Source organism: Bos javanicus, chromosome 2, assembly GCF_032452875.1.
Source record: "Bos javanicus breed banteng chromosome 2, ARS-OSU_banteng_1.0, whole genome shotgun sequence".
Taxonomy (NCBI): Eukaryota; Metazoa; Chordata; class Mammalia; order Artiodactyla; family Bovidae; genus Bos; species Bos javanicus.
In genome coordinates this window covers 133,534,039-133,561,058 of record NC_083869.1, presented here as the reverse complement: position 1 = coordinate 133,561,058, position 27,020 = coordinate 133,534,039, and the positions used below count along the sequence as shown (strand labels likewise).

The 27,020-nt window shown below is 49.7% G+C and overlaps 1 protein-coding gene across 5 annotated transcripts in view; it reads right to left on the bottom strand.

Moving 5' to 3' along the window:
* The window catches only part of UBR4 (ubiquitin protein ligase E3 component n-recognin 4), a 136,845-nt gene that overhangs the window by 34,575 nt on the left and 75,250 nt on the right, over window positions 1-27,020 (bottom strand). For all 5 annotated transcript variants that reach the window (XM_061395037.1, XM_061395067.1, XM_061395058.1 and 2 more), the window contains 22 exons: window positions 26,662-26,836; window positions 19,282-19,378; window positions 18,529-18,636; window positions 17,692-17,808; window positions 16,527-16,736; window positions 14,598-14,747; window positions 13,205-13,432; window positions 12,155-12,233; window positions 11,439-11,684; window positions 10,296-10,464; window positions 9,632-9,776; window positions 8,965-9,050; window positions 8,352-8,439; window positions 7,910-8,103; window positions 6,070-6,309; window positions 5,568-5,706; window positions 4,877-5,002; window positions 4,661-4,789; window positions 3,468-3,811; window positions 1,820-1,910; window positions 1,387-1,471; window positions 1,105-1,232 (listed from right to left, as the gene is read on the bottom strand). In XM_061395037.1, the coding sequence (XP_061251021.1) occupies window positions 1,105-1,232; window positions 1,387-1,471; window positions 1,820-1,910; window positions 3,468-3,811; window positions 4,661-4,789; window positions 4,877-5,002; window positions 5,568-5,706; window positions 6,070-6,309; window positions 7,910-8,103; window positions 8,352-8,439; window positions 8,965-9,050; window positions 9,632-9,776; window positions 10,296-10,464; window positions 11,439-11,684; window positions 12,155-12,233; window positions 13,205-13,432; window positions 14,598-14,747; window positions 16,527-16,736; window positions 17,692-17,808; window positions 18,529-18,636; window positions 19,282-19,378; window positions 26,662-26,836 (3,374 nt within the window). The remainder of the gene's footprint in view (window positions 1-1,104; window positions 1,233-1,386; window positions 1,472-1,819; window positions 1,911-3,467; window positions 3,812-4,660; window positions 4,790-4,876; window positions 5,003-5,567; window positions 5,707-6,069; window positions 6,310-7,909; window positions 8,104-8,351; window positions 8,440-8,964; window positions 9,051-9,631; window positions 9,777-10,295; window positions 10,465-11,438; window positions 11,685-12,154; window positions 12,234-13,204; window positions 13,433-14,597; window positions 14,748-16,526; window positions 16,737-17,691; window positions 17,809-18,528; window positions 18,637-19,281; window positions 19,379-26,661; window positions 26,837-27,020) is intronic.

The following is a 27,020-nucleotide window of genomic DNA, read 5'->3' as shown; positions in this document are numbered from 1 at the left end:
GCTCAGAGGCTAAGAGCCCTCTCAGGTGGGAATCTGTGACCTCACGCTGTGGGAAAAAGGACAGTTATGTGGGGATGAAGTTCCTCTTTTCAATCAAGAGCCGATTTTCATTTGCTGAGAATGTGCTCTGAGGGGAAGAAAGCCTTCATCAAAGCGAAGAAAGGGGGGTCTTTTCTGAGGATGGTCGAGGCAGACCAAGAAAGGGAAACAGCATAAACTGTTCCCTGTCCAGCTTCCCCTGTAGTGCCTGCCGCTCAGCGTCCTGCAAAGAAGACCCCATTTCCCACCAAGAGACTCCACCAGGATGAAGCAGGCATCAGAAGGGCCCCAGGACTACAAAGACGGCGGCCTCTGGCAGGGCCGAGAGAAAGCACTATGGCCCACACGCTCTCACACCAGTATGAGCAAGTCCATCTGCGGCTAGGCCACCTTCAGAACTAAAAACTCGGCTTTACTCACTCATTTAAGAATGACTTACCGAGTCGCTATTATAACACGAGATACCACGCTATGTACTGGACCAAAAAAAACCTTAGTAAAACATAAAACAGTCCCTGGATTGGAGGAGCTCATGGCCAGCCTGGCAGAGAACTGGATCACTGAAGCGGCAGCTGACAAAGGGAAGGCGGGCATGGCAGGCAGAGGAGACACCGCACAGCCACACACAACAGTTACAAAGGACTACCGAAGGCCAGGAGCCTCCCAGGGGGCTCGGTGGTGAAAATTCACCTGCCAACGCAGGGGACACAGGTTCAATCCCTGCCCAAGTCACGGTGCGAGGGAATGGAAGGGCTTCCAGCACTGTGCAAAGGCACGGGGTAGGGAAGAACACCACAGCCCCTGGGAGCCGCGAGCTGTCCGAGGGGACTGGAGGAAGGGGCGGTCCTCCACGGCAGACTACTGCTGCAGGCGTTTGCCTCTGCCTGCCTGTGTCACTCGAGAGCCCTCTGAGAAACTCTCCTTCTCAGAAACCCTAACCCATCTCGCTGACTGCCGCCAAGGAAGCACTGGCGCCCCAGGGAGAGCGAGCTCAGGTGAGCAGAGACCTTAGAGCAGGGTGGGCGCTGGCTGGAGCTGCCCCGGACAGCCTTCTCAGGCCCGTACCTTGTTCTTCTTGCTGGTGGGAGCAGGTGGCTTAATCAGCTTCTGCAAGATCCGCAGGCACATGAGGGTGATGTTCTCAACCACCACGGGGGTCTTGATGTTCACGGCCATGAGGAAAAGGCTGAGCGCTGGGAGAGGAAGGCAGGGCGGAGGCACAGTCACAAACGTGCCTCGCCAGCCGCTGTGTGACCACCCGAGGGCAGCTTCCTGGCCTCACGGGCCCTGCATCGAGCTGCATTCCTCTCGCTGGCCGGCCGCCAACCAGACATCCCCTAAACTCACCACAGCGCAAGCGGAGCTCCCAGCAGCTGTCCTCCTTGGAGATGGAGTCTGTCAACAGCAGCATTTCATACTGAAGGCTACTTGCCTGGAGGGCCAACAGGAAGAGAGGTGAGCAGAGGAGGGTCTGCAGGGTCAGTCCCGAATGAGGGCGCACATCCACGCTTTGGCCCAGAGACTCAGAGCTAACCCGTGTGGTCAAGCGGACCGTCAGAAGGGAGACGGAGCCCCTCAGCACGGTCGTTGCCCGTCTCTGCTCTCTGAGCCTGACGCTGACTCAGCAAGGTCTTCCTGGGATGTGAGCCCTGCCGACGTGCCGCTCTCCCCACCCCCACCGCGCCTGCCCTGGTCGTCACAACGAGACGCCGGCGGGGGGACCGCGGGAATGAAGGAAAAGGGAGAAGGGGGCAGTCAGAGGGCACGGCGGCCTGCTCACCAGATCAGGGTTGGCCCAGTGGCCCTTCAGGGCTGTGGAGACTTTGCCAATAATCAGATCGTTCATTTGCTGGGTGGCCTCTGGATTGTCCCTAGGGAGGCAGAGAAGAGAGTCCTGTTACACCGCTGGGTGTGTCCCTCCTCTGCACGTGAGAGCGCCCAGGTAAAAGGAAATCAACGTCTAGTGCCACCGGCCTTCCCAGGGGCAAGACGACTCACGAGCCCCACAGAACCCTGCTGTGTGGTGAGAAGGGGCTGCCCAGCGGAGAGGCTGATGGAGGGAAGACGGTATGCAGGGTTCCTCCACAGCCTGGGCTGCCAGGCCCCCAGACCCCGCCCAGTACGTCAGTCTCCAGAACCCAGGGGTCCACTCTCCGTCTCCTTCCTTAGCTTCTCCAACTGCCCCCGCTTCATTTCCCACAAGGCATCCACATTTCCCATCCGTGTCCCTTTGTAATAATGTATGTATTAATAATTTAAAAACCATGAATCGCGTCAAGTCAGTCTCAGGCTTCCCAACCTCGCAGTGCCCTAAAGACCCTACGGGACCTGGCCCTGGTCTCACTGAACCCCTCCACTCTGTCCCCACTGCATCCTCCACTCCAGCCACACGGGCTTCCCCGTAGCCCTGGCTTCACACGGCTGGCACATCCCACCTCTCTGCCCACCACTTGCTATTAGTATCGGCATGCAGCCCACGCCTTCCATACCTGCCTGCCTCACTCCCTGACCTCCTCAGCAGTCGCCCCTGCCCACCCTGTCCTCTGCAGTGACCCTGCCTGCAATCAGAGCTGCCATCCCAGCTGCACTGCTCTTCACACCTGACCTCCTGATGCTGTACGGGGCCATCATCCACTCACTGCCCTTCTCCCCTCTAGATTGTAGGCCACATTCATCCGCTCACTGCCCTTCTCCGCTCTAGAGCGAAGGCCACACGAGTGCAGGGATGCTGCTTCATCGCCCACTGCATCCTCAGAGTCCAGAACAAAGCCTAGCATTTAGCCGATGCTCAGTAAGTACTTGTTAAATGAGTGAATATATTGTACAGCAAATCATATTTAGCATCCAGCTAACATGTTCTAGGACTTACGCCCACACTCGGGAAACAATGCAAATCCAGCTGTGGGTATTGTGTGAGCATGGACTAAGGACTCCACAAGTATGAGCCACTGCTCACGTGAATTATGTCATTCCATTCTCACCACAAGCCATTACAGTATTGGCTACTATCCTTATTTCTCAGATGAGGAAACCTTATGCTCAGAGAACACTGAGAAATGTGTCCACGGCACACGGCATAGAGGATCAGACACCGGGGTCCTTCTGAGCCAGATCTAAGCTCCGAAGCCCTAGGCTCCACTGCCCCAGCTGTCTTCTTCTGGGGGAGTCCTGAGTCCAAGTGCCCGGTCACTCCCTTCTCCCAGCACTGGAACTCAAAAACCGCTTCCTCAGGAAAACCCCCTGGAACCAACCAGGTACAAGCCAAACACACGGCCTATTGATACAAGGGAACCTGGGCTTCACGTGCTCCTCCGTCCGCTCAGCTGCACCCTGGACAGTTCCCTGCACCCTCCAGCGCTCCCAGCACCGCCCCGCCCCCCGGCCCCACCTGCAGGGTCCCGGCCCATGCCCCTGGCGCAGGCTCTGACCGAGTCAGGAGGCACATGAGCTGGCGGACCTCCTCCCGCATGGCCGCAGAGCCTCGGCGGAGGTTGTAGTCAAAGAGCTCCCGGATGAGGCCCTGGGAGACAAGGATGTGGCGCAGGGCGGGGTTGGTGGCCAGGGCCCGGAGCAGGGTGATACAGTGCTCCGTGACGGCCGAAGCGCAGCCGTAGCACTTGGTGGAGGACGTGTGGCCGCAGCCCAGCACGGACAAGGCGCGGTACTGGCTGGCTGTGAAGGTGGGCTGCACCGAGGTCCGGGAGGACTTGGTGGCCGCTTCCCTCTGCTGCAGGTCGTATTCCAACAACTCTTTTCGTGAAGCGAAAACTTTCTGAGGGGGAGAAAAAAAAAGACAAAGGAGAAAAAAAAAATCAGCAATTAAAACAAGGAGGAAGAAAAAGGAAGCTAATTGGAAATCAGTTTTGGTTTGAAGAACACTTTACCGGTATTACCTAATTTAACCCTCTCGATGACCTTAGCCTAGTAGCTCAGTTGGTAAAGTATGTGCCTGCAGTGCAGGAGACCTGAATTTGATCCCTGGGTCGGGAAGTACCCTGGAGAAGGAAATGGCAACCCACTCCATTACTCTTGCCTGGAGAATTCTATGGACAGAGGAGCCTGGTGGGCTACAGTCTACGGGATCACAAAGCATTGGACATGGCTGTGCAACGAACTTTTTTTCAATAACCTTAGCAGCTAAGATACTTTATCCCCATTTTACAGAGGAGGAAACAGCTTAGAGAGGCTGGCTTGACCAAGGTAAGGGGCAGAGTTAGACCTCAGAGTCTGATCACAGGCGTATGTCCTTAACACCCACATAACGCTTTCTTTAAAGAATAAAATCAGGAATACAGACACATGGAGTGAAGATGGCCTACCAGCCACTTTGGGGACAAGGACCCTGGCTGCTCTTGTCTGCAGCCAGTCTTCCATCCCACAGGGGTGAGGTCTGTAACATACCACCCACCGATGTGACCGATCAAGAAAACCTTATCTACAATAATCTCCATTTGATTCTCAGCGTTCTGGTATGAACTCAGCTTTCTACCAAGCACCCGAAACTGCAGTAGGTGAGCAGCTGTGTGGCTGGCACTTAACCGCAGGGGGAGAGCAAAGAACTGCTTTGAAAACAATGTTGATAACACACAACAAAACGCACTCCAGCCGCTCCCGCCTGTACCTGGATGATTTTGGAGAGTTCGTCAAAAGAGCTCTTGCAGTCTCCGCAGTACTCCTGCGCCAGCTGCAGGATGTACCGGTTCACGCTGGCCGAAGTGGAGCTGATACCCCCGGAGGTTCCCGAGTCGTCCTGCAACCCAGAGGGATGCGGTCAGCCTTCCGCCGCGAGATGGCCTCGCCCGGGGCCAGTCTCTGCCTCTGACCCAGAAAGGATTACCTGCGGCTTCTCAGGAGCTGCCTCATTCACTTTGCACAGCAGGTTCTCCAGCTGCGGCCGATGTCCCATCAGCTGGTGATACACTCGGTCAGCTTTGTCCAGAAGCGTGTTGATGTTGGACACGGCCTAGACAGGAAGAGGCGGGGAGTGCACGTGGGCTCGTCAACACTGAAGGTTCCTTCCCCTCAGTGACCCGGTTGAGCACCGTGTTTCACGCGGTGTTTCTACTCATGGCAATAATCCTGTGAGGTGGGCATGCAAGGTGTATGACACACATCCAAATAAACCACGCTGAGGGCAGGGACTTTCGCCAGGTCACACAGTATTAAAAGCACAGGGGGAACGGGAACGTTCCTCCTCCTGACTCTGGAGCTAGACGCCACTCCACTTTGCTGGGCTGCTGCTGCTGGTGACTGTTCTGACAGACCCCTCTGCCCTGTCCTCCCATCTCCAGCCCCACCACGTCACTTGCCCCTTGAGATACTCTACTTCCATTACCAACACGTCTCCAAAATTCTACCCAAAACACGTGTTCCAATCCATCTTATTTGTTGCCACTCAAAAGCTTAGCCCTGAAAACACGCTGAGCCAAGACGACTTGGGCGAGAAGGAAAAGCACGCTGCCCACACCAGCTCGGCCCCCAAGCTCCGAACAGAGCTCGGCGTGGGCCTCGCATGGACTCGGCCTCACCTTCTTCCTGTCCTCCTCATTCTCAATGGGGTCCACTGCGCAGCAGGGCTTGGCGTAGAGCATGAAGTCGAAGCGAGCGTATTTACAGAAGCCACAGGCGTTGCACAGGAAGGGGTCCTTTTCGTCATAGTTGATGGATCTGAAACCCCAGAGTATAGGTCAGGGGGCAGCAGAGGACAGAGGGGAGACGGAACACATGAGCCACTTCTGCAGACGCTGGGAACTCTGCAGGGCTCTCGGAGGGGCAGCAGCAAACGGGCGAGGACGACTGAGGCAACCAGGCAACCATAACAGGGACCCAGAGCCAAACTCGGGAACCCCACCCCCCACCCACCACCCCACAACTCTCCCCGGCCCTGTCCTCCTGTATCTGTGAACGCCATGCTCTAGATGCCCGTGATCCTCCACCGTGAGGGCACCACACGGCGGAAGTGCCCACACTGAGACTCTTCCTGAGAAATACAAGGGATGCACCTGACCTGGGAGACAACCGCTCACTCACCTGCATTTGTGACACTGGTAGACGTTCTCCCCACAGTTGCCGCAGACCCCGGGGTTGGCGGGAACCGAGGCACTGCAGCGCGGGCACTGCAGGGTCTCCGTGGAGGCCTGGTAGTTCTCGTAGAAGTCTGCGAACTCAATCATCAGGTTGGAGGCCACGATGGGCAAAGGCAGGTCAATCTTCACCTCTGTCTGCCCAGGTGTCAGCTGAACCTTCTTGGCTTTGTGCCAGCGTGCCGGCCTAGGAGAAACGGTGTCAGATAGATGGTTAGAGGGCCTCAGAGACTCTCACAAGACCCACAGCAACGACCATCTGATGAGACGGAAAGAAAGAAGACTGTCCCTGCGTGTTCTCCTAAGACAGTGAAATGGTTATTCTAAGGAAAGGGACTCTGACAAATAAAAGCAACTTAATTTTAAAGATACATTTCCACTATTCTCTCTTGAAAAAAAGGCTAGAACATACAGGCGCTTTAAGACATCATATATGATAATTTCTGAGATTCCAGAAAAACAAGGGAATGTACATCAAGGGAAGACGTTCCTCTGAAAGCATGCCACACTGGAGCGTGGACTTCCGAGAGGTCCATGATGCCGTAAGTTGGCTGCTGTAAGTTCCTATCGTGGCAACCACCTTGGAAGGGTAAAGCTCAGGGTGCTTGAGAGGCAGAGGGCACACCAGGGTCCAGACCACGCGCCGAGAAGAGTCAGAGAGAGTAAAGACGTGTGGTAATTCAGAGGTAATTATATTGATACAGTTAAGAGTTAATGTTTACTGAAATTTTACTGAGTCAGGCTCCGTTCTCAGCATTTCACATATGCTAACACATTTAATCCTTAAAAGAACACCCTGAAAGTAGACTTCTCTGCATTTTACAAATAAGGAAAGAGAGGCTATACAAATTCTCCAACGGATGTGAACCAGTCTCATTCCAGAGTGTGAGGGCTTTACTAGCAGCTGAGCTAACTCTGCACAACACAAACCAAATCCACCTGCTCCAGAGGGGACTGGGTCATCCCGGTGAGCAGCTTCTACCTGCAGGTCACCAGTATTAATCATGCTTTTCAAAGGACAAAACCTGCTTTAAAAAGCAGAGCTCCCGGAGGCCGTTTGTTCACGCGGTACATGCTAGCTTTATTCTGCCTTCGGAGTAATACTAATCCTTCCATGCTGAGCACGGAGCAGCACTCACTGCAAGTCCTGGCATTCCAGCAGTCTCTACCCATATTCTCTGCCCAAGCGCACGCCTGTGTCTTCAAGTCTGTCTCAGTAAAGGCCGGCACGAGCCCAAGCTAGTGCCTTCTTTGGCCCCCACACACCAGGCCTCGTTTCAGACGTCAGAGGACAGGTGAGCTAGAAAGACAGGTAGCATACGTAGCTACCTGTGTCTACAGCGTCAGCACATGTAGGCAAAAGGCACCACACGGAAACGGAAGGACTTCATACTAGAGAAGCTCCTTGAGAACTGCTGCCGCTCAGTGAGCGAGAGAAAGTGTCTCAACCTAACAAACAACTACTTCCCTGCAGCAGAGCCTGCGTGAAGGCAGAGCCGCTCTGCTGGCACGGGTGTGAGAAGCCTGGGGTCCCAGCGCTCAACGTCCCTTCAGGCTGCCGCAGAGCTCAGACGTCGAGGGCTCCACGGACATGATTTCAAAACAACCTCTGTCAGCACCCTTAAGAGCTGGCGCTGCACTTGTCCCCTAGCCACGACCAGAGTCGCAAGAGGACATACTAGGCCCCCGGGAATGTGCCGCCTGACGGGACCCCGGCCATCAGAGCCGACACCAGGCGCCGAGCCACGCGGGCCTGCTGCCCCTCTGCAAGACTGAGAAGCCCGTACTTGTTTTTCAGCTCCACGATGGCCTGCACGGTCCGGTTGTTGTAGTAGAGGTTGATAGTGCGCACCATCTTGGTCCGTTTCAGGTCCCCGATTTTCACCGTCACTTTGCTGATGGTGTGGCTGCCGATGAGCTTCACGACCTGCTGGGTGGTGGTGTACCGCGTGTCCACTTTAATGGAAGACAGCTTGATGTACTAAACGCAAAGGCACGCACAGAACACTGTGTTAGCGCAAGGTAACAGCTCATCTGTCCTCTTCAAAACTGTCACTGTAACCCACTCTTTGTCCATGGGTGAAATTCTGATTTAAGGTAGCTGGCCAGGTAAGAACTGACACCACTCTGAGCCACCACTGGGAGAGGGACACGGAGCAGTAACAGCAGTCTCTAGAAAGCAGAGGCCGCCGGCCCCGGGAGCAGGCCGCCACGCGGGAGGCGACTCACACAGAGCGGCACTTCCGGGTTGTTGCACACCAGGCAGGGGCCGCTCTCCAGGTAGCAGCCGTCGAACTCCACCAGGCCAGACAAGGCGCTGAGGGAGAAAGCAGTCTCAGCGTTAGATGTTCAGTTTAGAGCGCACGGAGCTTCACAAAGAAGTCAGAAGAAAATCATGGCTCACTGTTCCCCAAGGCAAGCCCCATCCCAGTGAAAACACAAGGAAATGTGAGATATCCCTATTTCTGATCTGTTCTGAGGTCAGGGGAATCCAAAATGTTACATTAAAATTTGACTCAAGAGCCACAACTAAATTTACTAAAAATCATTAAATTGTATACTTGAAAAGGGTACATATTGTTGTGTGTAAATTGTATCTCAATAAAATTTATAGGGGAAAAAAGAACAGTTGCTAACACACCAGGGAAACAATAAAAGATTTTAATCAGCACTGTCTTCCAAAGGTTTTTTTTTCTTTTAAATGCAGCTATTTCCTGTAAACCATGTGATTCAGACTTAGACCCCTGAAACTAGAGACCTTCGTAACAAGCCAATCAGCGTGGAAACAGCAACTGCACTGTTGACTGAGCCTCAAACAGAAAGAAAGCAGAACAGAACTCACTTGTAAATGTTGGAGTTGGGATGGTTGGTAAGAATATGGTTTTGAGTCCGAAGAATCTCCACAGCCTTCTGTGAATATTCTTTCAACTGAAAACAGAAGTCAACAGAGGACCAGAGTTAAAGCCCAAGGGAAAGTCTTACTAGAAAAGACTTTTCTCCTCTGCTTTCCAGCTGCTACTGCCCTGGAAGTACCAGCCCTCATTCAGAATCATGCAAAGCTGAGCTTAATTCCTAATCGTTTAAAGGATTCTATCTTCTTTAGACGTTTCCACAGTCTTAGTAGCAGCCATCTTTTTACAGCTTGTGGAGAAAGAGAAATGTTGTTACTATGGAGAAGCTATGAAATGATTATCTTGTTGCAGAAATACTTTTGGGTGTGTGATCAGGATAGCCAGGACAACCAGAGGACCACTTTTCTCCCCAAGCAACTTTAACGAGATGCATTTTCTCCCCCACTTTCTCTACGTCTACTGGCTAAGCCAAATTCAGATTGTGCTTTTTTATTAGTGTGTACCTTCTGGGTGACATACATGTAGGGAGTGCTCATACATACTTAAAAGAGATTTCACCCATATGCCCCTTGTAGGTTAGTCCTAACATTCTTAATTCAAGAGCAAAGAAAGTTAAATGTGGCAAGTAAGCCTTTTGGACCATCAATTATCTGTTACCTTCTTCTCTGTCTGTGGGGTTTTCAAGGAGAAATATCCCAGTAGGTCCACAAACTGGGCAGCCTTGCGACCGTAGGCTGCGAGTTCTGGCCATATGGACCACATCAGGTCTAGCAGCAGCTCCTGTTGAGATTTGCTAGAGTTTCTGGAGATAAATGACAGTTCATTTTATCAGTAGCAGAAAAGCCCGAGGGGCTCCTTCATTTTAATCAACAAGACCCAAGCACTGTTTTGGTGATGCACCTCTTTCCCCACAGCTATGGGTTAAGTCTGAACAGCGCTACCGCTCTTTGGACAGTCCACCCTAACAGATCCAGCACAACCCTTTCCTGTCTTCAGAAGGTGGTTTACTCCCATCTTCCAACAGCACTCAAGGGCAGAAACTGAGTACTGTTAGCCTAAAGACCCAAGTCTGGTCTTTTAACAGACTTTTAAACATAGTCTTCTTGGTGGACAACAGTTCACCTCTTCCTTCTGACATCGGTTTAATAGCTAAGAAGCAGACAACCTGATGAGGAAATCTGCCAATAGTCAAGAGGATTCTGATTGGTGTAAATGCTGATACTGCAACCGTAAGCACGCACCATGGAGACAAGACAGAACCTCGCCACGTGCTCTGGCCCCAGCCCCATGCGGCCTGCTGAAGCCAAGCCCCAGGCCCCACCTGTAGATGTGCAGAGTCAGGCAGTGGGCCTGCCAGCGCACCGAGGAGGAGTTAGACTCCAGGAGGAAGCAACGCAGGAACTGGACCAAGGTCTCCTTGTCCGCAAATTTGTTCAGCTGGTTCACCAAAGCTGTGCACAGCTGGTCCTCTTGGCTGCCTGAGCTCTCACCTGCAAGATGAGAGCAGGACTGAGGGCTGAGGAAGAAGTGGTCTAGGGTCCTCAAGTGGAGTGAGAGGAGATACGGTCTCTTAAAACTTTTCGCCAAAATGGTTATAATTTGAAAACAACTTTGGATCCCCTGGAGAAGGGATAGGCTACCCACTCCAGTATTCTTGGGCTCCCCTGGTAGCTCAGTTGGTAAAGAATCCACCTGCAATACGGGAGACCTGGGTTCGATCCCTGGGTTGAGAAGATCTCCTGGAGAAGGGAAAGGCTACCCACTCCAGTATCCAGGCCTGGAGAACTCCATGGACTGTATACTCCATGGGGCAACAAAGAGTCGGACACAACTGAGAGACTTTCACCTTTGTTTACTAGGGGACAAACAGTCAGCCCCAAATAAAATAATGCTGCCAATAAAAGCAGAGGATAAAGTGCCTATACAAACCTGGCACTGAACAAAGGCAGTCACGCTGAAGAAGGATTTCCTTTCAAAAGTCTGCCACCTAATGCAGTCAACATTCCTACAGACCTGCACAGAGGTATCTGAATAATTAACGGGGGAATGTGAACCATCTCCACACCTATCTTAGGCCTCCAAGGATCATGAAAAGCAGGGACACAGCAGAGGAGTCGGCTAAAGATGACTACAGCATCCATCTATAAAGCACCTAGCAGCTTACAAGGCACATTTACTAACATAGCTTCATTTAATGCTGACAATCGCGCCACCCTGGGCTAGTAAAAATATTCAGTGCACCTCTGGCCTTTCCCGTTACAGACACTTGCTATGGGAAGTCACACTCTTTACTGGGTCACCTTGAACCTAACTGAAAATGAGACCAAGAGCAGGCCCCGGGGGGCACATGGGTCTTAGGTCTCTATAGATGAGGGTGAAAACCCTTTCAGAGGAAGGGGATAAACGGTGTGCTCCCAGAGAGATGAGAACACATCACCCTCATCACCAAGGAGGTGGCCCTTACCCTCTTTCTCCTTCTCCTTCTCCTCCTTCTTGCTCTTCTTCGTGGATGACTTGGGCTGTGCCGTGGCTTGTCCAGAGCTGGCGGCCGCAGGGGCAGAGGACGAGGAGGTGCTGGAGGAGCCTGCTGAGGCCGCCAGCGCAGCAAGCACCTTGCTGCCACACAGGGCACAGGAGAGCAGTTGCAGCAGCACGGGGGACACCCCCTCATCCACCAGGAAGCTGACTTGCAGGAGGAAGTACAGGACGGCTGCGGGCAGAGGAGACGGGGGCTCAGCTCCACGCGGCTCACGCAGGCACGGGGCGGCTGCTCCCCTCCTCCTGGCTGCCTGCCCAAAGGCTGTGCGGGGGGTCACCCAGAAGGGTTCACTACTGTGGAGACCCTGACAAGTCCTGCAGCAACAACTCAGAAACTGGCTCCCAGCCCCAAATTCTACGAAGACAGTGATTCTCCTCATCAGCGGATCACCAGATACCTACAGCAGATACTGCTGACCTTCCAGCAGATACCCACCCTGTGCCCCCACAGCACCCCCATTCTCTCTACAGGCCCTTCTCAGTCTCGGAGGGCTTGTCTTTGCTGGGCAGAGTGCTGTCTGTCTAGCTGCTCACGGCTCTATCTCTTAACGCCCAGTTCAATCCTGGGCCTACAGGGGCCTCAGTGAGCAGCTCCTGAAGGAAGGAACGGACGAAGGGCAACCGCGTGGGAGCATCGCTTACAGTCGTCCTTGATGCAGAACCTCTGCCAGTTGACGGTGCGCTGGGCAGCGATCTCGGCACAGGCCTTCAGGTGCTCCATCTGCAACGGAAACCGAGCAGAAGCGATGACCCACACCTGCTGCCTTCAGGGTCCCCTCCCCGGCTTTGGATTACAGACCCTTGTCCTCTGTGCGAGGCTGACCGGTGCCCTAGTAAACCTAGGACCGAGGCCCGCACACTCTGGCCCCTACTGAGCCTCCTTCATTTAACGCCCCACCACACAAAGGCCCTTTGTTTTCAGGGGTCCTTCAACCCCTGAAATAACGCAGCAGCAAAGGTAGGCTTGGACCAAAAACACTATAATCTAGTTTATTTTTTTCTTGCTAAGAGCACTATAGTAAGAGCCCTGAACTGCTGCTGCTGCTAAGTCGCTTCAGTCGTGTCTGACTCTGTGCAACCCCACAGACGGCAGCCCACCAGGCTCCCCCGTCCCTGGGATTCTCCAGGCAAGAACACTGGAGTGGGTTGCCATTTCCTTCTCCAATGCATGAAAGTGAAAAGTGAAAGTGAAGTCGCTCAGTCGTGTCCAACTCTTAGCGATCCCATGGACTGCAGCCCACCAGGCTCCTCCACCCATGGGATTTTCCAGGCAAGAGTACTGGGGTGGGTTGCCATTGCCTTAGGAGTCTTTAATACTGAAGACGTTCTTTCTAGATTTTCCTATGCAATCATGCAATCTATACCCCAAAGTCAAACAACTGATTTTAGGTGGTAATACATCATTTCTGTAGTATTCCAGGACAAAAACGAGAGATGCACAAACCATGGGTTGATCCTGCCCACAATGTGACCAAATGACAGTTAGTCAACCCTTCTCATGACAGAGGAACCACTGCCCAGCAAGGGCGGGGACAGGGAGGGGAAACTGCAGACCCTGAAGTCAATTACGTGTGGTACAGCAGTCGGGTACGATGGATCGACCCTGATCTGGGAAGCCCTGTGTGCACGGCTCCATCCTTTGACCACCTGGCCAAGCCTCTCCCTGTCCCCCCACCCCCGGCACGGCCGTACCAGGCTGATGAGTGTGTCATACTGCAGGGCGGAGCCGGAGCTGGCCGTGACCACGCTCGCCCGGAGGAAGATGCCCTGCTCCTCCAGCAGCTTCTTGATCCCTCGCACGTGGGAGTCCAGGGTGTGCAGATCGCGGAGCTGGCGGTACTTCTCCTTTGACCCACAGATGAAGAGCAGAAGTTTGCGGACTTGCCGGCGCACAAATGGAGTCTGCTGGATCATCAGGTACTTGAGAGGAGAAACAACACAGAGTCAGGGACTCGGGGACTGTATCCATACCGGCCATGGCACCCTGGACTTCAAAAAAAAAAAAAAGCCATGAACCAAGCTACTTCCTCACAGTTGAGCTAGCTTTTGTATTCCTTACAAGGACTAGGAGAAAGAAAAACATTAAAAAGGGAAAACCGGCAATATTCCTGCTATTCCTTGTGGTAGTACTTAGGAATCTACAAGGAAGCTGGTCTCCACTCCAGTCCGCCCAGAGTGAAACTACAAGGAAAAAACTTTCAGAATCTTTCAGGTTAAATAGAGGGGAAAAAAGTTGGGTTGGTGTACCTCTACAATTTGAACTGGTCATTTGGGGTTTGCTAACATTATTCTTGTGGAGTTAACCCCAGGCGGGCTCTGTGGGTTACTTAGCCACGTTCTTCAGGCTCCAGCCTGCTCTGCGGTGTGCGGTCCAGAACCAGGCTGCCTGTGCCGCTGCTCTGCAGCAGCCCCCTCTGAGGCCCTGCCGGCGGGGAGCACGGGATGAGGACACCAGAGAGCGGGAGGAGAGAAGGCGCCTGCGCCTGCTCGTCCACCCGCTGTCCCCGCGGCAGCCCTGCACCTTGCAACCTCCAGCGTCTCCGCAGCCAAGGACAGGCCAAGTCCAGGCGGTCCTGCTCCTGGGCTTCTTTCAGAACTCCCAGAGTCAGCCACCTCACTCCCCTTCAGAGCTCCTGCGGTCCCACAGCAGCCCCCGCCAGATCCACCAGGGCTGTCTTCACTGGCAGGACTGCGGCAGCTGCTTCCCACAGTTACTACCTCTGTGTTACCTCAGTGTTCCCTTGTTATCTTCTTGGTTCTTCAATGGCTGTTTAACCAACTCTCTACATTAAAATCTCAGTTCATTTAACTAGTATACTTTGTTTTCCAGACAGAGTCCCAGCTATTAAACATGGCCATCGTCACGTGTGGGGGATGTTAAAGGTACAGAATCAGATGCTAAAGTGGATGGCCTGCTCTGACACACAGCTCCCACGGCGTCCCCATATGGTACGCTCGGGAGGAGCAAGACCTCAGTGGTGGGAGGGGCTCTGCTGGGGGAAACACCACGTGCGAGTTGGGGTGCAAGGGGCCCACAGAGGCCGTCACAGTCCATGTCCCCTCCTCGACTGGGACCCCCACTTACCTCTGAGAGAAAGTAAAACCATGAGTGATCAAAGACAGGAGGTGGGATTCGCGAGTTGGTGTCGGCAATCTTTTTGATTTGGTACGGCAGTCTCAGCACCATCTCCGTCAGAAGCTGAGTATAGGCCTCAAACACATCAGCAGCATGGCCCTGGGGAAGAACACGTGTGGAAGAGCCATGATTGAGGCTCTTCCGTGACCGCAGCCAGGAGAAAGGCTGGTCTGCTCCATACATAGGAACACGTTATGATGGAGGTAGTAAACGGCGTCCTCCAAAGCTGGAGCCATCACTGACTGACAGTTCAGTTCACAAACCCAGGAAGACCCTGGGCTCTGGGGCAATTCCATCACGTGCAGAGCTTATAGCGGCGACAGATCTCACCACGCTTAAAAGTTCTAACACTGCACTCTGGTTTTTGACACTGGATTGATTTTACTTTGCTTACACAAAAATCAGAGCCAGAACAGGAAAAAACTGAAGAAAGAGTAAAGGAAAAGGATGTCTGACTTTCTATGAGAGATGTATTCCATTCCCTAGAACCAAAGCTTTCCAAACACGAACCAAATACGATGATGATCGTACTTCTGTAAGAAACAGGGTGTCAAAGATCCCTGGGAGATTCGTGGACGGGGGAACCACAGCTGCCCTGCAAACTGTGTGCTCCCCAACAGTCTGCAGTCAGTGCACCCTGCAGTCAACCTCAGCTGTTACCAGATCTGTATCAAAACACTGGAAGTGTGAAGAGGAATACAACAGGGTCGTGATGTGAGCCTGGAGGGGAAGACCCCACATGTGGTCAGGGTGCTCTGGGACCCAGGGAAAGGCTCAGACTGGAGGGTGGCAAAGTGTATGCTGTGGAAGGACCCAGTGTGTGAGCTGCGTCTTAAAAAGTGAAAAGTGAATGTCACTCAGTCGTGTCTGACTCTTTGCGGCCCCATGGACCATACACAGTCCATGGAATTCTCCAGGCCAGAATACTGGAGTGGGTAGCCATTCCCTTCTCCAGAGGATCTTCCCAACCCAGGGATCAAACTCAGGTCTCCCGCATTGGAGGTGGATTCTTTACCAGCTGAGCTACCAGGGAAGCCCAAGAATACTGGAGTGGGTAGCCTATCCCTTCTCCAGGGGGTCTTCCTGACTCAGGTATCAAACCGACGTCTCTTGCATGGCAGGCAGATTCTTTACCACCTGAGCCACCAGGGAATGCCTTGGAACTGACCGGGGGACAGAAGGGATGCAGAAGGAGAGGAAAGAACTTCAGAAGGGCATATACCCTGGGGGAGGCGCAGAGATCAGTGGCGCCACATGCAGGAGTGTTGCAGACGACAAAGAGTTAAGCAGATAGCTGGATCCACCAAGAACTTTTTGGCCAAAGAGCTATGGAAAACCATCAAAGGATTATACAAAAAGAGAAGGACGTGCTCAGGTTCACATTTTCTGTCCTGTTTTACTTCCATACTCTTTAAGGCAGTTCTGAGCATGCAGTGAGCAGCACACCCAGCCCAGGCCATCCTGCTCTGCTGTGTGGATTTCAATGGGACAGAATGGGGATGATAATTAACATCTAGCGAGCTCTGGGATGTGCTGGGCACTGTGCTTTCCAAACATCCGAGGCTCCCAACAGCTCTATAAAGCAGATACTCTGTGTGTGCTCATCTTCCAGAAGTACAAATTGAGGCTTAGTAAAAGTTAGATAGGACTTCTGGAAGCTTCACAGTGGTAGGTGGGAATGCATATTCCCAGGGATGTGTTCCCAGACTCATCCAACCAGAAAAAGCCCGTCTTCTAAACCAGAGTGCTAAAGGGCCTCTGGTGACAGCAGGGGGAGTAAGGGACATCCTTGGCTCCTTTGGTGCTACTACGGGGGAGCGATGACACAGAGCCCAGGGGAGGGAAAGGAGGGGCTCCCTGCCTGGGGATGGCCCTCACCTTCACGTACTGGCGGAGGAAGAACGGGCTCATGTCAGGCGGGGACGATGTGGTGTGTGGTTTCAGCAACTGGCTGGTGGCCACGGGCTCCTCGTCGCTCTGCTGGCTCTTCCAGTGCTCCAGCAGGGACTTGAGCACGTGCAGGCAGTAGTCCACAGCCCCGGAGCTCAGCAGGGCGGCGGCCGTGGCGCTCGAGATGAGGGAAGACGACTGCGGAGAAGCAGGGAGAAGGTAAGAATGGCCGGCAGACCGGAGTGCAGTCCAGCTGAGCCTGAGAGCAGGAACGCGCTCACAACACTCTGAGAACTAGCTGTCGTGAAAGTGAGTCCATCTCTTAATTTAAAAGTTTCCCAACAGCTCAAATGTTTCCCCAACTCTTCTGCACAACAGCATGGTAAGAGAAAATAAAGACACACCAGTTCCCAAATCTAATCTCTGAACACATATGTGCCAGAGGCCAAGGAGGCAAGAATTTGATAACCCTTCCACCTGGAGGGGAGAGGTTTTTCTCTTGCTCCTTGGGCATCTAGAAAAGAAGCCTATTTATTTTAAGAAGAGAGAAAACTTTCCACTACAGGCATTTCTCAACAACCCCACCCTCCCAGTAGGGGCTCTTCCCACAGAACTACCTTCCAAAGGAGATGGGGTGAGTGATCACACAAATAAAAAGGCAGGGGAAAAGCTACTGTAAATAAAACCATTAGGAGAGCCTTGCAAATCCCAGCAGCCCCCACAGCTCATAAGCTCATTAAGATTGGATGCAGTTCAGCCTCCATTTCTACCTTCTCTGCTTTGTGTTAATCTCCTTTCCACCACGCACGCACTGCTTTCTCTCTGCTTTATTACCATACCTTATAGCAACATACAGCAGAGGAATCCTCTTAGCCACTCTGCAGCTTGCAGAACAGTCTCCTGCTTTTCAATAATGGAACTTCCAAACCCTTTAACCCCCTCCATTGGAGGGATTGTTGGAAAAGATCAGAGCTTGGAAGGGATTCTGAAAAAGGTGGAAGCTTTGCTCCTGAAGAGGTGACAGCTTAGACTCTCACTCCTCCCGAGTGCCAACAGCCTTACTCGGTGAGAGAGGTCGCCTCTGCCCGCCACCCTGGCACCAAACACACAATCCCCTTTGCTTCCCCGCAGCCATTAGCCCAGAGCAACACACCTCGCATACGGAAGCCTTGGATCCGGACTTGGTCCTGGACATGAAGACGCTCAGGAGCCGCATCAGCACCAAGTGCACCTCGTTCAGGGCGCTGCGCTCACTCTTCCTGGAGACGTCCTGCAAGTGGGGGGCCAGGGGACCACGTTGGCGTTGACCCTGAGGCACCCTCTCAACGAGACGCCCGCCCTCCTATCAACGCTAAATGGTTCTCACATGGAATCACAGACCAAACAAGCTCCAATGCACCTGCGGTCTATGTACCTGGCCACCCTGGAGCCTGACACACCTTGGAGCTGTTGCTGCTGCTACTGCTAAGTCGCTTCAGTTGTGTCTGACTCTGTGCGACCCTAGAGACGGCAGCCCACCAGGCTCCCCCGTCCCTGGGATTCTCCAGGCAAGAACACTGGAGTGGGTTGCCATTTCCTTCTCCAATGCATGAAAGTGAAAAGTGAAAGTGAAGTCGCTCAGTCGTGTCCAACTCTTAGCGACCCCATGGACTGCAGCCCACCAGGCTCCTCCGTCCATGGGATTTTCCAGGCAAGAGTACTGGAGTGGGTGCCACTGCCTGAGGCCAAGATACAAACAATCTATTTATCATTTTCACCTCGTGGAGCTACAAAAGGGCCACAAGGGCCGTGACCTGGCTCCTCATTTATAGCCAGATCCACAAAAGTACGCCTGGGCCAAAGTACACACGGAAAACATTTCTAATGGATCCGCAGAACTGGGGGCCTCAGTGGAGAGTCACCCCTGTAACTTGGTGAAGTTTCTCTGAGAGAGGAAGAAAAAAAACTGATCTCAGTTACTGCTCCTCAAACAATGACTCTCAAATGTCACCTTCTTGTCCATGCCCAGTTCGGCAATCAGCTGGGAGAGCAGGTTGTCCAGGGCCCCCTTGTCTTTCTCGTCTTCCCCATCCAAATCTGTAGTGAGCATCAGAATGACCTGCGGGTCAACAGAGAAGCAAAACGTGAAAGCCAATTCCCTAAAGAGCAACAACTCTAAACACCAAGTGTTTCACATGAAATCCCAATCCTCCTGCCTGCCCTGTCAGCTGAACTACAGCCCATGGAAAGGTTCGAAATCCTAAGGTAACCAAAGTGAAGGGTCCAGAGTCAGGGAAATCAAATGATGGTACATGCTACCCTTGGCAACGCAAAAAACGTTCTGCAAGAAGTCTGCACATCTGACTGACTAGCCGACATTATATCCAGTCCAAGTGGCTTAAGATACAGCACTGCGCTGTGCTGAAGAACAATTGTGCCTCAGAGCAAGGCAGCTAGCAGACCTCGCTCTATCACGAACATTAAGAAAGACACACTAGACAGACACTAAGACTCTCTGGAGCAGACTTTTGTTCCCGGCTCTGTCAGTAACTAGCTGGGTGGCTGTAGACATTATTTTTAATTCTCTGATCCTTGGTCTTCTCATTTATAAAATGAAGGGCTGTAACCTGCAATTCAAAATTATATTCCATTATTCTATGACCTAATACCAAACAAAGTCTCTCAGAGGCTCGGCGGGAGAAGTGTGAGCATGCTTAACGATATCCACCTACGATGTGACAGACCCAGGTGAACTGCGGGATACCTGCATGTACGGGATGGCCCGGACACCTCCGACACTTCGTAACTGGGGCAGAGTTTGCAGTAGTCTCTCCAACAGCATCAGACGGACCATGTGCAGCCTAAAAGACCAGGGAAGATGCACAAAACATGAGCTAATACACAAACACTAGCCAGCTGAATATATAGTTCTTTCTTCCTGCCAGCAAGGTAAACAAAGAACGTACTTCTTAGGAACAACCCTAGCATTTAAGACAAGCCTTTGGAATACTATTAATAGCAACTCAGAAGGAACTTTGCTAGAGTGGAGCCAAACTGTTTCAAGATACAACTGATGGTACTGAAAACTTACTTACAGGAAAGCCAAAAAATATTGCTCAAGCAATCAGGTCCTTGTTGTTCTCACTACTTAAACCTTCCACAGTAGGCTTTATGGCTTTTTTCAACAGGTGGCCCTATTCTGCCTCCAGCCATCATTTTCTGGAATCCTCCCATCGACACATTTCATGTCACTCAGCTGCACAGTGACCCACCCTTTCCTCTTGCTTCCCAAGTCATTAGGAAGGCTAGTCACTGCTCTGCCCTCTCACAGCGTAGCCATCCTTTCCTAGTGTAAAATTCAATCTCAACATCAATACAAGAAACGTGAGCCCTTCCACATACACAGCTGGCCACTGCCTTGCCTTCTTCATCTGCCGATGCACACCTGGGCTTCTGTGGTAAACGTGTGTGCCTGCACCTCCAGTGAACACACCAGCTCAAGAGGACCGATATGGGGCGGTCCTGGTGGTCCAGTTGATCAGAATTCACCTTGTAATGCGGGCCACAGCAGTGTGGTCCCTCGTCTGGGAAGACCCCATATGCTGTGTGGCAACTAAGCCCGAGCGTTCCAACCACTGAGCCCATGGGCCCCAAGGCCGGCGCTTGGCAGCAAGAGAAGCCACCCTCCAATGAGAAGCCAGCACGCCACAACTGGAGCACGCCCCCACTGGCCACAACTAGAGAGGGTTCATGCACAGCAACGAAGACCCAGTTCAGCCGGAAAGAGAAAGATCCTTAAAAAAGAGTGAAGAGGACCACCGTGAAAATCAATCAGGGGCTGTGAACAAGCTGGGTGGCCGTCTCGCCTAACACAGTCTTACACAGATCACCAGTGCCTTTGCTGAATCGATTAATGGATTTACTTTCACTTAACCATTCTGCTTCATTTTACTTTACGGACTGTGCATAAGAAGCCACGTGCCTACAGTTTTTTTAAAGTGTGATTATCGTGTATTACATATCCTAACCGGTATCCAAAATATTTTCAAAATAATAAAAGCCTGAATAAAAATAGAGTCTTAAATAACAAATGGCAATCGTCCTAAAAAGAACTTGAAAGAATGAGCCAAACGACCTTCAGAATACAGTCATACACAAAAGCCCGTACATGCATCTTTGAATATTTAGACCAGCTTGGCGGGAAGACAAACGAATAAAAACTGCTAAGGAACCAGCGCGGTAGCAGTGACAAAAGGCGAGACGGCAGCACCAGCTCAGTGTTTTAGGATAAAGCGCGCAAGTTGTGAGAAAGGCTAAAATCCTCAGGTTTGGAAAGTGTGCATGGAAATATACACACAGAGGAAAAAATCAACATAACGAGCAGAGTCTTGACCTGGACCAAGATCATGCCAGACTACTGACTTTTCAAACTCTTAAGATAGAGCTTTTTCAAGAAAAAAAAATTACACACTTACCAAAAATTACAATTTCCTCCTCACAACTTAAAGTAAAAGCAATTCAGTTATTATATTATTTTTAAACGTCACTTAACAATTCCTTAATTAACTTATTCCTGAAAAAAAAAACGTTAATTTAAAACAACTTTAGCAAATTCCATTAACAATATGGGGAAGTTACCTAAATTGACCCTCTAGCTAGAAGTAACTGAAAACAGTAAAAATACATAATAACATCATAGTATAAGTGATGAGTCTCAAGAAATTTCAAATGATCACAATTACACAGTATATTCCCCAGCCACAGTAAATTAAACATCAATAACAAAAAAATAATTAGAAAACCCTCAAATGTTTGGAAATTCGGCAACATATTTCTAAATACCCCATGGATCAAAACTTTAATCACAAAAGACTTTCGAGACCATTTTGAACTGAATAGCAATGAAAATACAACACATCAAAATAATATTTAAAGGGAATTTTAGAAAGAAGTATATAACTTCAAATAAATATAGAAAAAGAAAGGTTAAAAATGGATGATTTAACCATCTTAAAAAGCTTTAAAAAAAAAAAGGAAAATTAACCCACTACCAAAAATAAGATAATAAAACGAAAAAGCTAGTAAGAGAAAAAGGAAACAATAAAGAGTAGAAATGAAACAGAAAGCAGGTATACAACAGAGAACAATCTAAGCCAAAAACTTAAGAAAAACTGGTTCTTTATAAAGCTGGTAATTTCTAGCAAGACTGACTTTTGGGGGAAAAAAATGTTACCAGTGCTAAAATGAAAAAAAAGGGGTATCATCACAATTCCTAAAAGCATTAAAAGGATGATAAAATATATTATGAACAACTTCATGACAATAAAATGAACAAACTCCTTGAAATGCACAACACACAAAAATTGACACATGAAGGAACAAAAATACTTCTGTATCATTTAAAGAATGAATCTACAGTTAAGTCTTCTCTTAAAGGAAGTCTAGATGCAGATGATTCAACAGATCAATTTTTCTAAGAATTTATAGAGGAAATAAAACCAATCTTACACAACGTTTTGTGGAGAACAGAAAAGGGGAAACACATCCTCATTTACTTTATGAGGCCAGAATAACATGAATATCGATACCTGACAAAAATGTTTCAAAGAAGAAAAAGAACAGGCCTAAATAAAATATTAGCAAATCAAATCCAGTGATACAAAGCATAAGATACCATGATTAGGTGTCCCCAGAATGTTGGTTTAATAATGGAAAATATCAATTACTGTAATTTACAACCTTAAAAAGAATAAAGGAAAAAGACATATAATCAACTAAGTGCAACAAAAGCAACTGCTGCTGCTACTGCTAAGTCGCTTCTGTCATGTTCGACTCTGTGCGACCCCAGAGACGGCAGCCCACCAGGCTCCGCCGTCCCTGGGATTCTCCAGGCAAGAACACTGGAGTGGGTTGCCATTTCCTTCTCCAACGCATGAAAGTGAAAAGTGAAAGGGAAGTCGCTCAATCGTGTCTGACTCTGTGCGACCCCATGGACTGCAGCCCACCAGGCTCCTCCATCCATGGGATTTTCCAGGCAAGAGTACTGGAGTGGGGTGCCATTGCCTTCTCCAAACAAAAGTAACTGGAAAGCTTCAAAAACCAATTTGAGATAAAACTGTGTTGTTCAGTCAACTAAGTTGTATCTGACTCTTTGTGACCCCAAGGACTGCAACAGGCTAGGCTTCCCTGTCCTTCACTATCTCCAAGGTAAAATATCTCCCAGCAAACTAGAAACAAAATTTCATAGAGAATATCCTAGAAAACCCTCCAGTTAACATCATACTTAATGATAAAATGGTAAACCTTTTTTCTGGGAATGAGATAAGGTTTTCCACATCCGTACTTCTGTCCGACCCAAAACAATAAAGCAAGAAAAGGCAATTAAAAGGTATAAAGATTGGAGAGAAAAAAGTTAAATGTCATTATTTAGAGAAGACAGGATTATTCATGCAAAATTTGTGATAAGAATTAATCTAATAAACAAACTCATAATTAGGATTAGTCTAATTATCAAAATCTATAATTAGAATTTAAGTGAATTTAGAAAGATCACTGAATACAAAATTAAAATAAAAGCAATAAAGACGTTACCAGCAATGAAGAAATTATTAGGTCAGGGGTGAGTAGAGAGAAAAACCCAGAAGGGTAAGCAGAGAGCCCTGACACTGATTTTAGGACATCTGAAAAGTTGAGGCTATGATGTTCTGAAAGCAATTTGGGCACCAGGCTGCTAGGACTTTACAAGGCATCTGGAATAGGGAAAGGCCAGCCAGAGTCTGCCCCAAGTGGGGAGGGCCCTCTGTGAGAACCTCAGGGAAAATGCACAGAAGCGGCAGCCTGAGTCTAAAAGTAACAAAAATACACCACCTCTCCCAGGAGCCTGTGGGAAAAAGTAGCTGAGAGAAAAAGGAAAAAAGCATTAGCTGCTGAAACACAGTCCTGTTTATTTTTCCTTTTAGTTAATACTTTTTGTGTCTTATTTAAGAAATCTTTGCCAACCCTAAGTTATGAAGACATTTTGTCTTCTAAAACCAGTACGTTTTCTGTGGTGACCTAGATGGATGAGATTTGGGGAGAGGGTTCAAGAGGGAGGAGATATATGCGTATAACTGACTCATTTCATTGTGCAGCAAAAACTAACACAACATTGTAAAGCAACTGTACCACAATAAAAATACACAATAAATGAAAACATAACACCCGGGAAGCATTATCTTACGTGGTTAAATCCAGAGTGCAACTGATTTTTGTCTACGATCAGGTCATAAAACGAAAAAAAGACTCATTTTATTCCAGATTAATTTCCCACCAACCCACTGCCACTGACTGAAAGACCACCCTTCCCTCCACTGTACAGAAGAGTCACCTGCGCCATAAATCAGGTGACTGTGTATGTGTGAATCCGTTTCTGAACTCTAGTCTATTTCACTAATCTAGTTTGTCTATCCTTGAACCAAAATCCCACTGTCTTACTGAACGCAGCTTTACCACAGGCTACGGCTGTGCAGTCCTCATAACCCTGTGGTCTTCTTCGATACTGCCTTGGTTGACCTTCGTCTTTTACTCGTCCAAATAAACTTTAGCATCAGCTTGTCGATTCTTACATGTACAATAAAGCCAGCTGAGATTTTTGACTGGGACTATACTGAACCTGTATCAATTTAGAGACAATTGTTATCTTTATACAATGAATCTTTCTATCCATAAATACCGTATATCCGCTCATTTATTTTCTCTCAACTAGTTTTCATAGTCTTCAATGCAGAAGTCTTATATATTTTCTACAAGAATACACAGCTCTTGTTAACTTTAGTTTTGGGTTAAGTATGCATATTGAAATGACTAGCACAACTATTACATGACTGGAAACTGAGCGAACAACTTGCAGACTTGCAGAGGTGGGGAGGTGGGGCTGGAGAGCAAATTAACCAGAAGAGGCCTACAAAGACCACAAAGAGAAACTCAGAAACAAGCGCAGAACAAACGCAAATAGATCAGTGATGAATATTAGTTAGAAGCGAACTTAACTGTTCACAAGTTAAGCAACGATAAAAAGCAACAACAGACTAGATTTAAAAGATTTCAAAGAAATAAACTTCAAAGAACCAAAAATCACAAAGATTACATTATCTAAACACACGTAATTAACCTAGAAATCACATTAAGAGGAAAACAAAAGATTAAACAGAAAACGCCTTTTAGGTGAAGCAGTTAAAAAACAAATCCCAGAAAACAAACAATCCAATCAAAAAGTGGGCAAAAAACCTAAACAGACACTTCTTCAAAGAAGAATACACACGGCTAATAAACACGTGAAAAGATGCTCAACATCACTCGTTATTAGAGAAACGCAAGTCAAAACCAGTGAGCTATCACCTCACACCAGTCAGAATGGCCCTCATCAGAAAAAATCTATAAACAATAAATGCTGGAGAGGATGTGGGGAAAAGGGAACTCTCCTGCACTGTTGGTGGGAATGTAAATTGATACAGCCACTGTGGAAGACAGTATGGAGACTCCTTAAAAAAGTAGGAATACTACCACCATACAACACGGTAATCCCACTATGAGGCATACAGCCTGCGAGAACCGTAACTGAAAAAGACACACGCATCCCAATGTTCACTGCAGCACAGGTTACAACAGCTAGGACTCGGACGCAACCCAGATGTACACTGGCAGATGAACAGATGAAGAAGCTGCGTACATAAATACAATGGAGTATTACTCGGCCATAAAAATGAACGCAACTGAGTCAGCTTTAATGAGGTGGCTGAACCTAGAGCCTCTTATACAGAGTGAGTAAGACAGAAAAAGAAAAACAAATATCATCTATTAACACTTATATATGGCAGCTAGAAAGACAGTACCGATGAACCTACGTGCGGGGCAGCAGTGGAGACGCAGAGAAGATTGTGGAGGCAGGGGTGGGAGTGGGGGAGAGGGTGGGGCGGATGCAGAGTAACATGGAGACACACACACCACCTTGTGTGAAACAGCCAGCCGGTGGGGATCTGCTGCATGACTCAGGGAACTCACACTGGGGCTCTGCAACAGCCTCGAGGGCTGGGATGGGGTTAACCCCAGTTAACCACCAGAGGTCATCGTCCCCCAACGGGTGCTGCAGGAGTTAAGTGGAAGCGCAGGACACAGGGAGGGAGGAGATACTCTTTGATGCCCTCTCAAAACGCCTCCAACACCTGATTGCTCCAGTTACTCTTTTCCTGATAGAAATCATTCAGTTCAGAACGCTGATTCCCGCACTAAGGCAGTCACCATGGGCCGCAGCAGCAGCTAACAAACACCGTGTCACGAGTGTGTGCGCTCAGTTGGATCCAACTCTGCAAATCCAGGGACTGTAGCCAGCCGGGCTCCCCTGTCCCTGCAGTTTTCCAGACGAGAATACTGGAGCGGGTTGCCATTTCCTCCTCCCGGAGATCTTCCTCACCAGAGACCAAACCGCATCTCCTGCACCCCCTGCCCTGGCGGGTGGATTCTTTACCACTAGTGCCACCTGGGTATGTTCTTGGGGTTTTTTCCTTCCTTCTCTTCTATTTCTCTAATCTCCTCTTGGTTAAGAATACATTCACTCCACCAACCCAGTACCAAAATCCACGAAAATTTTCTAAAGGGGCTGGATTAGGAACTCTATGGATTACTTTCCAATTGCCAAATGCCTCACCAGGGGTATTTCTAGACGTATTTGCTGTCTTAATTCTCTCACCTAACACACTGAACAAGGACTCACTGCTAGCATCACCTCATACCTGTCACTGTTGAGCCCAGAACAGTGCCACTTATAAGGAGAATGGTACAAGATGAGTCTATGGTTAATGACGGAAGAAGAAAGATTTGAGTAAGGACACATGGTTTTATGACAATCACTTTAAGGGACACAGGCACGCCTTACGAGAAAAACCACTTTATACTTTGTCTGCAACTGACTTGATCCAATTGCAGTTAGGACCAGGAGATAGACCTAGCACGCTTCTTCCCATTTTTAAACTGTTTCTGAGTCTATAACTTTACATTTCAAAAGAAATACACTGCTGTCACCTCTCCACCTCCAGCAACTGATGTATCAACCTCACCCCCAAACACGCCCCCCAGGAAAGACCCCGCGTGCTGGCGGCCCGGCCCTGACCTGTTGCTAGCGTGGACGTCTGCTTCCCCATCCCCCTCTCCTTCGCCCTCGGAGCCGTCTCCTTCCTGGTGCCCGGTGGTGGTGCTGATGGCGCCAGTGCTTGAACTGACGCTTCCTGGTCCAGCCGGATGCCCCTCCGCCGTGGCATCACCATAAGCACTGCTCCGGCCAGACACTAGAGGGAAATGGTTTAGAAACGGCTAATAAACTCGTAGAGCCTGGTGAAATCCAATGCATTCTGAAGCTATCTGAGTGATAGCTTTAGAAAAATGCTTTCTTTTACGTAAAGCTCAATAAGGATTGAATTCACGATTTCGGCCCTGTGACACCTGATGACTAAAATGACTTTCTGGGTACCC